Source organism: Pongo pygmaeus, chromosome 12 (assembly GCF_028885625.2).
Source record: "Pongo pygmaeus isolate AG05252 chromosome 12, NHGRI_mPonPyg2-v2.0_pri, whole genome shotgun sequence".
Lineage (NCBI taxonomy): Eukaryota > Metazoa > Chordata > Mammalia > Primates > Hominidae > Pongo > Pongo pygmaeus.
Window position 1 is genome coordinate 27,867,231 of NC_072385.2, and position 12,137 is coordinate 27,879,367.

The 12,137-nt window shown below is 38.6% G+C and overlaps 1 protein-coding gene across 4 annotated transcripts in view; it reads left to right on the top strand.

Moving 5' to 3' along the window:
• The window catches only part of VWA3B (von Willebrand factor A domain containing 3B), a 224,084-nt gene that overhangs the window by 157,987 nt on the left and 53,960 nt on the right, over positions 1-12,137 (top strand). For all 4 annotated transcript variants that reach the window (XR_008500554.2, XR_008500555.2, XR_008500556.2 and 1 more), the window contains one exon: positions 10,046-10,164. Coding sequence is in view for 1 of the 4 variants with exons in the window: in XM_054474969.2 (XP_054330944.1) it covers positions 10,046-10,164 (119 nt within the window). In the remaining 3 variants the exon portion in view is untranslated. The remainder of the gene's footprint in view (positions 1-10,045; positions 10,165-12,137) is intronic.

A 12,137-nucleotide genomic window follows, 5' to 3' on the forward strand; every position in this document is an offset into this window, starting at 1 on the left:
CTTTTCCATACAGGTAGATGGTCTCATGCCTATAGTTGCAAGGCTCTTCCCCATTATTAATGGATATTTACATTGTGTCCTTCCTTCCCCTCTTACAAACATTCTTGTAACAGGTGTCTTTGCACATAGATTTTTGGGCACATCTATAAGTCTGTCTTTGGAATAAATTCCCTCAAGTCAGATGGCTGGACCCAAAGGGTATGTGCATTTTAAATTTTGACAATTCAAATCATCCTCCAAATTCATTGTGCATTTTCACTAGTATGTATCCTCACAGACAGAGTAAAATAGTACTCTCTTCCTAAGAAGAACTCTGTATAATACTTGGTAATCATTAGTCCCAGGTGTGTAGAAATGCTTTGAAAACCCTGAAAGTCATATGCAGACATAAGATCTTTATTCAGCCTGTTCTTTCCTCATTGGTTCATATGCTAAAGAAGAAAACTTAATATTCAGTCCAACATTTAGAAATTTTTTTCTCTGAGATGTATGTGATATATCCATAATCTGTAAATAATAATATGCCTCCTCTGAGGTTGTTATGGAATTAAAAGAAGTAATGCATACAGTGTAAAGTACTTAGCAGGCACTTAAAATGTTGACTTTCATTGTAAAAATATTCAACAAATTTATGCCTATTATATATGCCTGTGTTGGGCTCTAGAATACAGTGCCAAACAGGAAAGCCAACATCCCTACCCAAGCACAACCGACAGTCTCAGGAGGAAATAGCAATAAAAATGAGAGAAGTTCTAGTTAAATGTGACGAGTGGGAAGTGCTGAATGAAGACTCTGGAGATGCCCCTCACCTGGCTTCAGTGGCCACAGAAGGCTTGCCTTAGCTAGTGGCATCCGAGTTCAGACCCAGGGGAAGAGAAGGAGTTATGAAGGTGGAGAGATGGGAAGAGAGCCCCAGGCAGTGGGGGAGCTCTGGGGAAGCCTAAGGGACAGAGAATGTTTGTCATTCCAGAGAAGTTTAGTGTGAGTGGAGAAGGTGATAAAGCTGGCGAAGGAAGGACCTTGATTGAATTAAGGATTTTGAACTTCATCCTGGGGGGAATGGAGGGGTTGTTAGCAGAGGAGAGATTAATTTGGGGTTTGAGCTGGCACACAGAGAATAGTTGGAGAGGTGGGCAGTCAGGAGGCAGCTGGGGAGATGGGGGCAGTCAGGGGGCAGGGCTGGGTGGCTGGAACTAGGCTGTGTGGCTGGAACACTGGGGATGGACCCAAAGCTCTTTACAAAGTCAAGTCAACGATGTGGGGCTGAGAGACAGAAAAATGCCAAGAGTGATTCTCCAGACTCCAGCCTGGAATATCAAGCAGGGGAAAAATAAAGGATGAGTAGTGAGGGTCCTGTTCTTCAGGGGGGCATCCTAGTCGTCTGCCTGTAGAACACAAAGCCCAGGGGAGGGGATGAACAGTTCTCAAGCGCATCCCATGGGCACTTGTGCTTGGTGCCTTCTGCGGCATTGTGAGTTCTCAAGACGGCCTGCACGTAGGTAGGCACTGCACAGCACACTTGCCCTCCCTTATTCATAGTAAGAATCACTGTGATGACAGGCATATACTGCAGTGATCTCCAGTCTCACATCCAAAGCATTTTTCTATCTTTGATTCCCTAATATTTTCTCTGACTGGAAGACACCCTCAGCTATAAATGGAAAGAATAACAAAATAATAATCTCAAATATCTCCCACCTCATGGGATGTATACCTTTTTGATGGTTGGACCTTTATGAAAAAGCAGACAAAAAGTAGAATGGAGTTGAAAAGGAAACACACTAGAGTCTTACTTCACTGAGAATCTTAATTGCCTCCTCCTCCTGTGTTCTGTGCACAGCCACATCTGTCTGCATAGAGTTGTAAAGCAGTGTCTGGCTTTGTCCCCAGCTCTTTGTTTCATTCATCACTTATGTATGGGCTCTTTCTTCTTCTGGAACACAATGCTGTTTTGGTTTTCAGTGTTTCCCGGACCAGCCTCAAATCGGTCACCTTGGAAATGAGGTATTGAGCAAAGAGGTTGCCCTAGCAACTCTTCATTACAAGATGCAAAATGGACTCGATAATTTTATCTTAGCTCTTTCAAAAAGATTAACTTGTCCCCAAGTCATATACACAATAAAACTGATTTAGCTATGTAATGAACCTAGAATTGAAAGCTCTTTATTTGCTGGTTGATTTGAAAAGCATTGAAATAATTTGGGAAGATTGGTCTGCACCACTGGAGAGTCTACATCATCACCCATCATCATCATCGTTATTGTAATGTCTTTTACATCATCTCATCAAGGCTTCCTGTGTTGTCTGTCCTTCTCCGAGTTCTGCACATAGCTTTGTGGCCAGATAACCTGGATTGGTGCTCCAGCTCTGTCGTTTACTCCTGAAGGACCATGGCGAGCTCCCTAATCTAGTATGCGATGCACCCTCATCACATACTGGGTTCTGAGTAAAGCATTTGATATCATCAAATATCTCATCTAAAACTTAGAGCGACCTGTGAGGTGACTATTCATCTCACCATTTAGCTGACAAGGAATATTTGGTGCAAAGAGGCTAGGGGTGCTGTCAAGTCATGACATTTTGTTGCTTTTAAATATAATAGCAATGAACACAAAACTGTATACTGATAGAAAAGCTTTTTAATTAAAAATTTAAAAACAGTTATCACAAAACCTACATATGTATATATTCAATGTATAGAAAGATTAGAAAATGTAGATAAGTGAAAAAGAAAGAAGCAATAGTTATCATCCACCCCATCATCTCATGGTTATCTGGCCAGATCTTCTTATTTTCTGTATATAGATATCTAGACCCTTTGTTCTTTGTTTTTGTTTTTATCATAATGAAATCAAACCGAACATCCTGTTTTGTACCTGCATTTTTCAACCACTTATCCATGAACATTGTTCCATGCTGGCATATACTTATCTACTATACCAGTTTAAATGCTCAGCCTTTTAATTTAAATATATTAATTTAAACTTAAATTGAGAGTAGAGTTTTATTTTCTAAAAGTTTAGATTGAAAAACTGTGAGATGTATTTTTTTTTTTTTTTTTTTTGAGATGGAGTCTTGCTTGCTCTGTCGCCCAGGCTGGAGTGCAATGGCACGATCTCAGTTCACTGCAATCTCTGCCTCCCAGGTTCAAGCAATTCTCCCGCCTCAGCCTCCCGAGTAGCTGTGATTACAGGCACGCACCACCATGCCTGGCTAATTTTTTTGTATTTTTAGTAGAGATGGGGTTTCACCATATTGGCGAAGCTGGTCTTGAACTCTTGACCTTGTGATCCACCTGCCTCGCTCTTCCAAAGTGCTGGGATTACAGGCAAGAGCCACCATGTAATTTACACTGTAGTAACATATTCTCATGGTTTATGAATGATCTTACTGACATGCCATTTGGCCAGCTGTTTTGTGGCCCTGCTTTCATTTTGTTCTATGGAGCCTGCAGGTGTTTCAGTTTGAAAGGCAGACATTTAAGTTTTGGCACTTGGCCATTTGCACAACTGTAATATCTATAAAGCTATTGCACCTACGTTCAAAGATTCCCTGTGTGGGATTTACACAGCTATTACATTTCCATTACACACATCCAATCAGAACCTCTCTTTGGCCAATCTGCTAGGAAGCTCTGGGATATTTACTAGAAGAACTGATTTAATTGAAAAACAGTGGAGTTGGAGAATTCAATCAGAGTTGAACAATAGATAATCACCAGTTTCACACTAGTTTTTCAATTTCAAAATGTTTTGTGATTGCTTTTAAACACAGCTAGAATGTTGTCAGGTGGAATTCGACCTGTTCTACTTTAACAATCAATAGCTGTGGGCACAGTTCTGTATTCTATGTTCTTAATTTAGCATATGTTATGAACATTTTTCCTTACAATAGCCATTTTGGGATGAATTTTAGTGATTACATTAACATTCAGTAATATAAATTACTTAATGTAAATTATTTAATTATTCCTCCCAACTGGGGGCAGTTTACTTGGAATTTTAAAGAATGCTCATTTTCCTGTATCTCTTTGCTATCCCTTAGAACAGTTAACAGTAAAAACAAAAAACATCAAAAAACGTTGCTAAATGGTATTTCAATTTCAATTCTTTTATCATTTGTGAATAGTTTTCTTATGTAAGCTAAATATATCTCTTAAACTGTTTTTCACTTTATTCATATGTTTAGGAAACACCTCTTAAATAGCACAGTTACATTTCATCCCATGCCTCAACTACCAAGAATTCAAATTTGGTGGAATCCAAACAATTATGTTTTATAATATGATAAATTTAAAAGAAGTTTTGAATCTCAGCCATTAATTTATATATAGTTTTAGTCTTTCATTTATTTAATAAATGATTATTTGGGACATGTTTTGTTCCAGAAACTAGTAATTTTAAAGGGGAATAAAGGATTATAAAGTTTGATGAAGAGGAAAGACATACAACAAAACTGCAATTAAATGCATTTGTCTATAAAGGAATTGAATACGAAAATATGTAGAGTGGTCAGTGCCTGGCAGAGAATAAGGATAAATAGTATCATCACTATTGATAATCACTATTGAGTACAGTGGTTGCTTACAGAGTATTTCATCTCACAGTGGGGAGAATTCTAACAGAATCGGCCCAAATTGGCCTGTTCATGCATCCCGGCAATTCCTTCTGCCTTTATGGTCAGTGACTGTCTCTCTGTACCCTCCATCCCCATCTCGATCGCTACCTCTACCTCTCTACTAGTTACAACCTTGTCACACATGGTGTAATTATTCATATCAATTTGATAAGGCTTCTAGGTTAACCTCAAGAGAATTGAATTAAAGTAGGTAATACCTTAAGCCTCCCTTTTTTAAATCAAATATTATCCAGAAGAGTCCCTCGTTAGCCAGTTATGCTTGATTTGCATCATAACAGTAATAAGTAAACATTTTCCAAGGTGCCGTGATCAGGTGGTTTTATTCCCTCTCAAACAGAGCTCTCAATGTCTTCATTAACCTCAGCTTCCTCGCCACTTGCTTTCTTACAGAAGCTGGGGGTGCCATGATTCTGTCCCCCAAGTCCTTATGAGAATGCCCCTTATGACCTCATAGTCACACTAAATTTGACATCATAAAGAAAATTCCTGTGATATCCACGCAGCCACCATGTTGTAAAAACTAAGATGTCAGACTCGAAGTGTGGGGTATGACTTTATCTTTCCCTGGATCTGCATGCGGAGAGGAAGGAGAGTGGGTGCACACAAGCCAAATCTGAGCTACTATCACACTGAAGACACAATGGCCACGAAAGGCATGAGGTTGAAATCCACAAAACAGGGAAGTAGAACACTAAGCAGTGGGTTTTTCTTAAGTACATTAAGCCAGGAGACAAGCTGATCATGGTGAAATGTTATAATGTTGCTTAGCATTCTGTGGTATTGATTCACAATTGTGCCATACTGGGCAAATTTGGAAAGCTATTTACAGACTTCTAACGGGGTATTTTTTCCAGGGAAAGAAAAACCCAAGGGACTTTCATTTTGTTGAGACTGATCCTTTTTTTCTTCTAAAAGTTTATGTGACATATAGCTCTATTTTGAGAGATGGTTTGATTTTTTTTAAATTTCTACAAGCTTCATTCTGTTTTCAAAGTTCAGTCCTCCCACCTTTCAGCCCACTGTCTGGTTCCTTCTCTTTGACAAGAATTGTTTAGAAGCCACATGCTGAATTCATGTGGTTGTTAAGTAGCAAGATTGGACTGTGCAGTTTCTTAACTTTCTTTCTCTTCAGTTTTCTAAATCTTTGCCTATTTGTTTGTTTGTTTTGGTCTTTGGTGGTTTAATTACCGAATTAAATATATGTAGTTTTTAAAAAATGAAACAATACAGTAAAAAGTAAAAGTCTTATCTACCTTCTTCACTTGTCTTGAAATCTCAATTTTTAGAAGTAACCACTATTGATAGTTTTAAACCTGATTTTTAAATTTTTCCATTATTTTAAAAATAAAGCATTTCAAATAAAGTTGCAGCCACCTGTGCAACTCCTTTTGGTTCCACTTTCCATTCCTCCTTCTCCAGAGATAAACCCTAGCATGAGTTTCCATATACATTTTATTTATTTATTTATTTATTTATTTATTTATTTATTCATTCATTCATTTATTTTGAGACGGAGTCCCACTCTGTTGCCCAGGCTGGAGTGCAGTGGTGCAATCTCTGCTCACTGCAACCTCTGACTCCCGAGTTCAAGCGATTCTCTTGCCTCAGCCTCCCAGGCAGCTGGGATTACAGGCACGTGCCACCATGCCTGGCTCATTTTTTTTTGTATTTTTAGTAGAGACAGGGTTTCACCATGTTGGCCAGACTGGTCTCAAACTCCTGACCTCAGGTGATCCGCCCACCTCGGCCTCCCAGAGTGCTGGGATTACAGGGGTGAGCCACCCCACCCAGCCTATTTTAATATTCCTAATACAAAAGCACTAAAACATGGTCCTACAGGTTTAAAACTTTATAGAAATGGTATTACATTGGAAGCACCATTATGAAACTTACTATTTGTTTTAACATTATGTTTTTGAGATTTTATCTATCTTGATTTATTTTTCTTGCCCTATTTTTCCATTAAGTGCAATACCATTTTTTGTAAATACGAATATATTTGAACTTTTTTTAACCTCTTATTTTTTATGCTTTCTCTTAAATGTCATTTTTAAATGATCACTGCTTGTATTTCTATTCCTTTAGTGATCGTTTTAAAAGTTTTAATGTAATGACAATTTTTTTTTTGAGACAGAGTCTCGCACTGTCGCCCAGGCTGCAGTGTAGTGGTGCGATCTCGGCTCACTGAAACCTCCGCCTCCTGGGTTTAAGTGATTCTCCTGCCTCAGCCTCCAGAGTAGCTTGGATTACAGGCACCCGCCACCTCCCCCAGCTAATTTTTGTATTTTTAGTAGAGATGGGGTTTCACCATGTTGGCCAGGCTGGTCTTGATCTCCTGACCTCAAGTGATCCACCCGCCTCAGCCTCCCAAAGTGCTGAGATTACAGGTGTGAGCCGCCGTGCCCAGCCAACAATTTTTTTTTAACTAAGTCTCAAGATATTTTGTATTTTTATTCTCCTCCCAAACACAATGGGAGATTTTAGTACCTTTTAATTAGTCATTAAAAACCTTTCCCCCAAAAATCTTGTCACTGTGATTTAGAGTTTAACTTTTGCCTTTAGAACATGTAATCTTTTTTAACTTTCAAGAGTTAATTAAATTTTTTAACAGTTTCAGCTGTATATCTCTTTATATCTAAAAAGCATCTTTAGTTTTCTCTTCACTGTTGAGTGATAGTTTAGCAGGATGTAAAAGTCTCTGTTAACTGTAAATTCCCCTTAGCAGATAAAGATATTATTTTCACATATCTATTATCTGATATATATACTACTCCTTTATACAGTCTGTTTTGTTTGAGTTGCTTTTAAGATTTTCTTTTAGATTCAGTATGCTGCAGTCTTATGATGATGTGTCTGTGTGTGGATTTATTTTTAGTCTTTTGTTGTGGGCTGATTTTTGATCTGAGGACTCATTTCTTTCATTAAACTCTAGAAAACTCAGCTATTATGGTTTCAAATGCTGATTATCTAACCATCTTTCTATTCTATTCTTTTAAAATGTCTATTAATATATATTGAAGTTTCTCAATCATCATCTAGTTATCTATATTATTTTTGTCTCTCTGTGCTATATTCTGGGGAAAGTCTTCAGTACTATCTATCACCCAGTTCACCAGTTCTTTTTTAAAAATTTTGTGTAGCCTAGAATTTATTCTATTAAGATTATTTTTTGTTTCAATTACAATGTCTTTTCTTCCAAGATAAATTTTTTTCTTGTTTTTTTTCCCATCCATTTCTTCTCATGACACTTTAGTAAGTTTTTGTACTTTTATATGGCTGTAACATCTTTGAACAACCTAATAATAAATAAACAATTTTAATCATAATTAATTTAAAGTCATCGTTAGATGGCTCATAAAATTAATTTATTATCATGTGAATTGACATTCTGATTGTTAATTTGCTCAGCTATGATTTTGGCGTTTTTTGGTGTGTACTTGGGAATTCTAGTATGTTGGCTCATTTTCACAAGATTCTTTAAAAATCTGCCTTTTCTCTTTCTCCTTCTATTTGGCAGTTGCCTAAATCCATCCCCTTGATCCATCCCCCAACCCTCATGGGCATTTACAGCTCTTGTTCCATGGTGATGTTGTAGATATCACAGATTCAAAGAGTGCCTTGATTTAGGTCTTGTGAGGCTACATCAGTGTCCTCTCTCCCTAGGCAGGACCTTCTTTCAGGGATGAGAGACCCTCATACCAGTGCTGACGTCAGGCATTGAGCCTGACATAGGCCTTTGTTTTTCAGAACACTCCTAGTCCCACTGGCTTTCCAGGAGTTGAACTCCCTCTGCCCTGCCATCTTTGGACACACAGCTTAACAAGCCGACAGCTTCAACCCGGCTCATATGTTTACATTTCTGCTCAGCTTTTTGTCTGTAAAAACCTATCAGCATGTGTCCCTTTCTCTCTCTCTCTCTTTCTTTCCTTTCTTTCTTTCTGTTTCTTTCTTTCTTTCCTTCTCTTTCTTTCCTTTCTTTCTTTCTTTCTTTCTTCTTTCTCTCCTTCCTTCCTTCCTTCCCTCTTTGTATTATTTTCTTAAACATAGTAACAACAATAACATTATTGTATCATTTTGGAGGCAAGAGGAAACATAAAAGCATAAACTATGTCACCTCAATTAAAATTAAAAATTTACTTCTTAAAAATAATTTCCCACATTTCTAAAATGCCTACATGCTCCTCATGGGTGGAATCATTTTTGAAACAATGACAGTATAGCTTGGCATTTTCCTGTTAGGCTTTTTTGCATTTTTGTTTAAATATTAATATATGGAATATACCTTTTTGGGAACATGCATTTATTCCTTTATCAACAAACATTTGTTGAGGGAACACTGTGTGCCAGGTACTATTCTAAGTGATAGGAATACAGTAGTGAATAACACAAAATTTCTTGTCTTATGGAACTTATATTCTGATAGAGAGAGGTAGGTAATATGCAAATAGGTAAACATAAAGTTACAGTTACTATTAAGATTAAAGAAGAATTTGGAAAAAAAGATTGAAGGAGGGTTTCAATTCTAGAGAAGATGAGGTAAGCATCTGTCACCCTGTTTCTGCCTAATACAACTGTAAATCTTGGATAGAATACATGGAGAAGCTAACAGTGAACTTTGAAATCGAAAGGGTTCCCCCAAAATTGGGGAAGGAGACCAGAATTTGAAGTTCCACCAAACCAATACATTTACCATCTTTTCCCCCCTGGAGCCGCTTGGCATGAAATCAAAGATATCCCAAAACCCAGAAGTAAGTACCAGGCACAGAGAGAAAGAACTCAAAAAGAAGCCTCATTTATTGATCACTAAGCATTCTTTCACATGTGTAAGACTCTCTTATCCGAGATCACACCATTGCACTCCAGCCTGGGCTACAAGAGTGAAACTCCATCTCAAAAACAAACAAACAAACAAAGGATAACAAAAATAGTCAAAATATAGTAACTATAATCAAATATTCTCAAAAGAAAATCAAATGTAAAATAAATATATGAAAAAGGCGTTTAACTCAAATAGCAATTTACAAAGAAGCAACAATGAGATCTATTTCTTATTGCCCACTCTTACCAATTTTACAGAGACTTCTGAAGATAATTCGCAATTCTAATTAAGGTTTTCTGAAATAGTTTTGGTGGTGGTTGTTTTTTGGTGTGTGTGTGTGTGCATGTGTGTATGTGGTGGTGGTGAGTTCTAAAATATATAGTTTTAAACATTGAACAGTAAAGGTTAGCAATGATATCTCTGATTCTTTTTTCTCTGTGATTTACTGTGTTTTCTAATTTTCTACATTTATTGTATATTGACTTTATAGTCAGAGAAAACATATTATACAACTATGTAGATATATTTTTGAAGGCACGCGTTAAGCTATCAAGTGACACTTTCCTTTCCTTTGCCATTGACATGCAGGTGTTCCCTCTGGCACATGTGTGCAAAGACACAAATAAGATGACATTAATTAACCCCCAAGGAGCCAAACTCAATATCTACAAGCAAAAAGTGGAACAGGCAATTCAATCCTATGAAAAGTGAGTATTACTCTTGGCTGCTCTTTAATGGATGTGGAATTTATTTTATGGAGAAGGAGACTTCTCTTGTTTTAGCTTAGCTTTTTTTTTTTTTTTTTTTTTTAATGAAGCAGCTATTTAAAAATTGTTCAGGCTGGGTGTGGTAGTTCATGCCTGTAATCCCAGCACTTTGGGAGACTGAGGCAGGAGGCCAGCTTGAGGCCAGGAGTTTGAGATCAGACTGGGCAACAATAGGAAGACCTTGTCTCTACAAATAATTTAAAGAATGATATCACAACAGGGTGATTGCAATCAACAATAATTTATTGTACATTTAAAAATAATTAGAAGAGTATAATTGGAGTATTTGTAACACAAAGAAAGGATAGATGCTTTAGGTGATGGATACCCCATTTACCCTGATGTTATTATACATCATATGCCTGTATCAAAATATTTCATGTAACCTACAAATATATACACCTACTGTGTACCCACAAAAATAAAAATAAAATTCTGCAATGAAAAATAAATAAGTAAATACAGGCTGGATGTGGTGGTGCGGGCCTGTAGTCCCAGCTACTTGGGAGGCCAAGAGGGGAGTTGCTTGAGCCCAGGAGTTGGAAGCTGCAGTGAACTGTGATTGCACCACTGCACTCCAGCCTGGGTGATAGAGTGAGACCTCGTCTAAAAAAAATTGCTCATAAGGAATATAAACAACAGTGGCAGCAGCTATTGTAGGGGCTTCCTACATGCTAGGCACTGCATCAAGTACTTTACCTGAATATCTTCAACAAGGTTTTAAAGAAACTATCTTCCCTTTCCAATATCCATAAAAATCTCATGTTTCCATGAGATCTGTAAAGTTTTCCTTTTAGCAGAATGCATCTGATTGTTTTGGCATCTAACATTCTATAAAGTGACTAACAAAACTTGACAGTAATGAGAAAATGGAAATAACAGTTTTTGTTAATTTTAAAATTACTTTTATCAAGTTCAAGATGATGATCAAGTTGACGACAGTGAAAATCACCCTTGTGTCCTTGCTGAGACAGGAGACTCTGCTCACAGGCTGGTCCTTGTCCGTGCTGTAATCACCTCCCTCCCCGGTCCCCAGCCCTTAATTAATCCTGGGTGCACAAACTTAATTAAACTCTGAGTATTCGGCTCCTTCAGGCCAGCCTGTCCTCGGTTCTGGGAACTGTGCAGTTGGGTTGTCATTTGCCAGCACGTGGGCGGGTGAAATAAAGTTCAGAAAAGTTAACGATTGGCCCAGGCCAGCATGTGTTGGTCTGCTGTCCTTTTGCAGCGTGTCTAGCATATGCTCAGTCAGACAAATATAAGGCCTGATCCTGCCCCAAGAAGGATCATTCCAACGGCAGGACTCGCCCCACTGTGCCCATCCCAGGCCTCTCCAAACCCCCTTTAACGTGAGCCTCCATCGCTGCCCTCACCCGAGAGTGGAGGCCGCCTTACCAGGCTCCTCAGCAGCCTCTGTGGGCTCCTCAGTATTTCTGAATCTTTACCTGAGAGGAAAGAAGAACCAAAGATGAGCGTTTCTTTGGGAAGCAGGATGAGCTATTCAAGGTTCACCCTTCCCCGTGGGTCGGAGACTTCCAGACAGGCCTTGCCTCCCAGCTCGGCGCCTCTCCGGTTACGCTGCTGTCCCCAGCTGGGTCTTTCATCCCTTCTTGCCTCGGCACCAATGATCCTCCTCAGAGAGACCTCTCGGGAGCTCCTCTCTGTGCCCACCCTGCGTGTGGCCCTCAGAGCACTCACAGCTTCTGCAGGGGCGGTGGCTTGGTGACCATCTCTGCCCTCTAGGATGTCAGCTCCCAAGGCCAGGGCTCAGCCAGCCTTGCTTCCTCCTGCATCCCCTATTCCTAGCAGGTGTCTGTATGTATATGACTATTCAAATTTTATATAGTTCAATTCTTCAAATTCAGTCATTCAAAATGCAATATAACAATACCATTCACACTCTAATGTAGTTT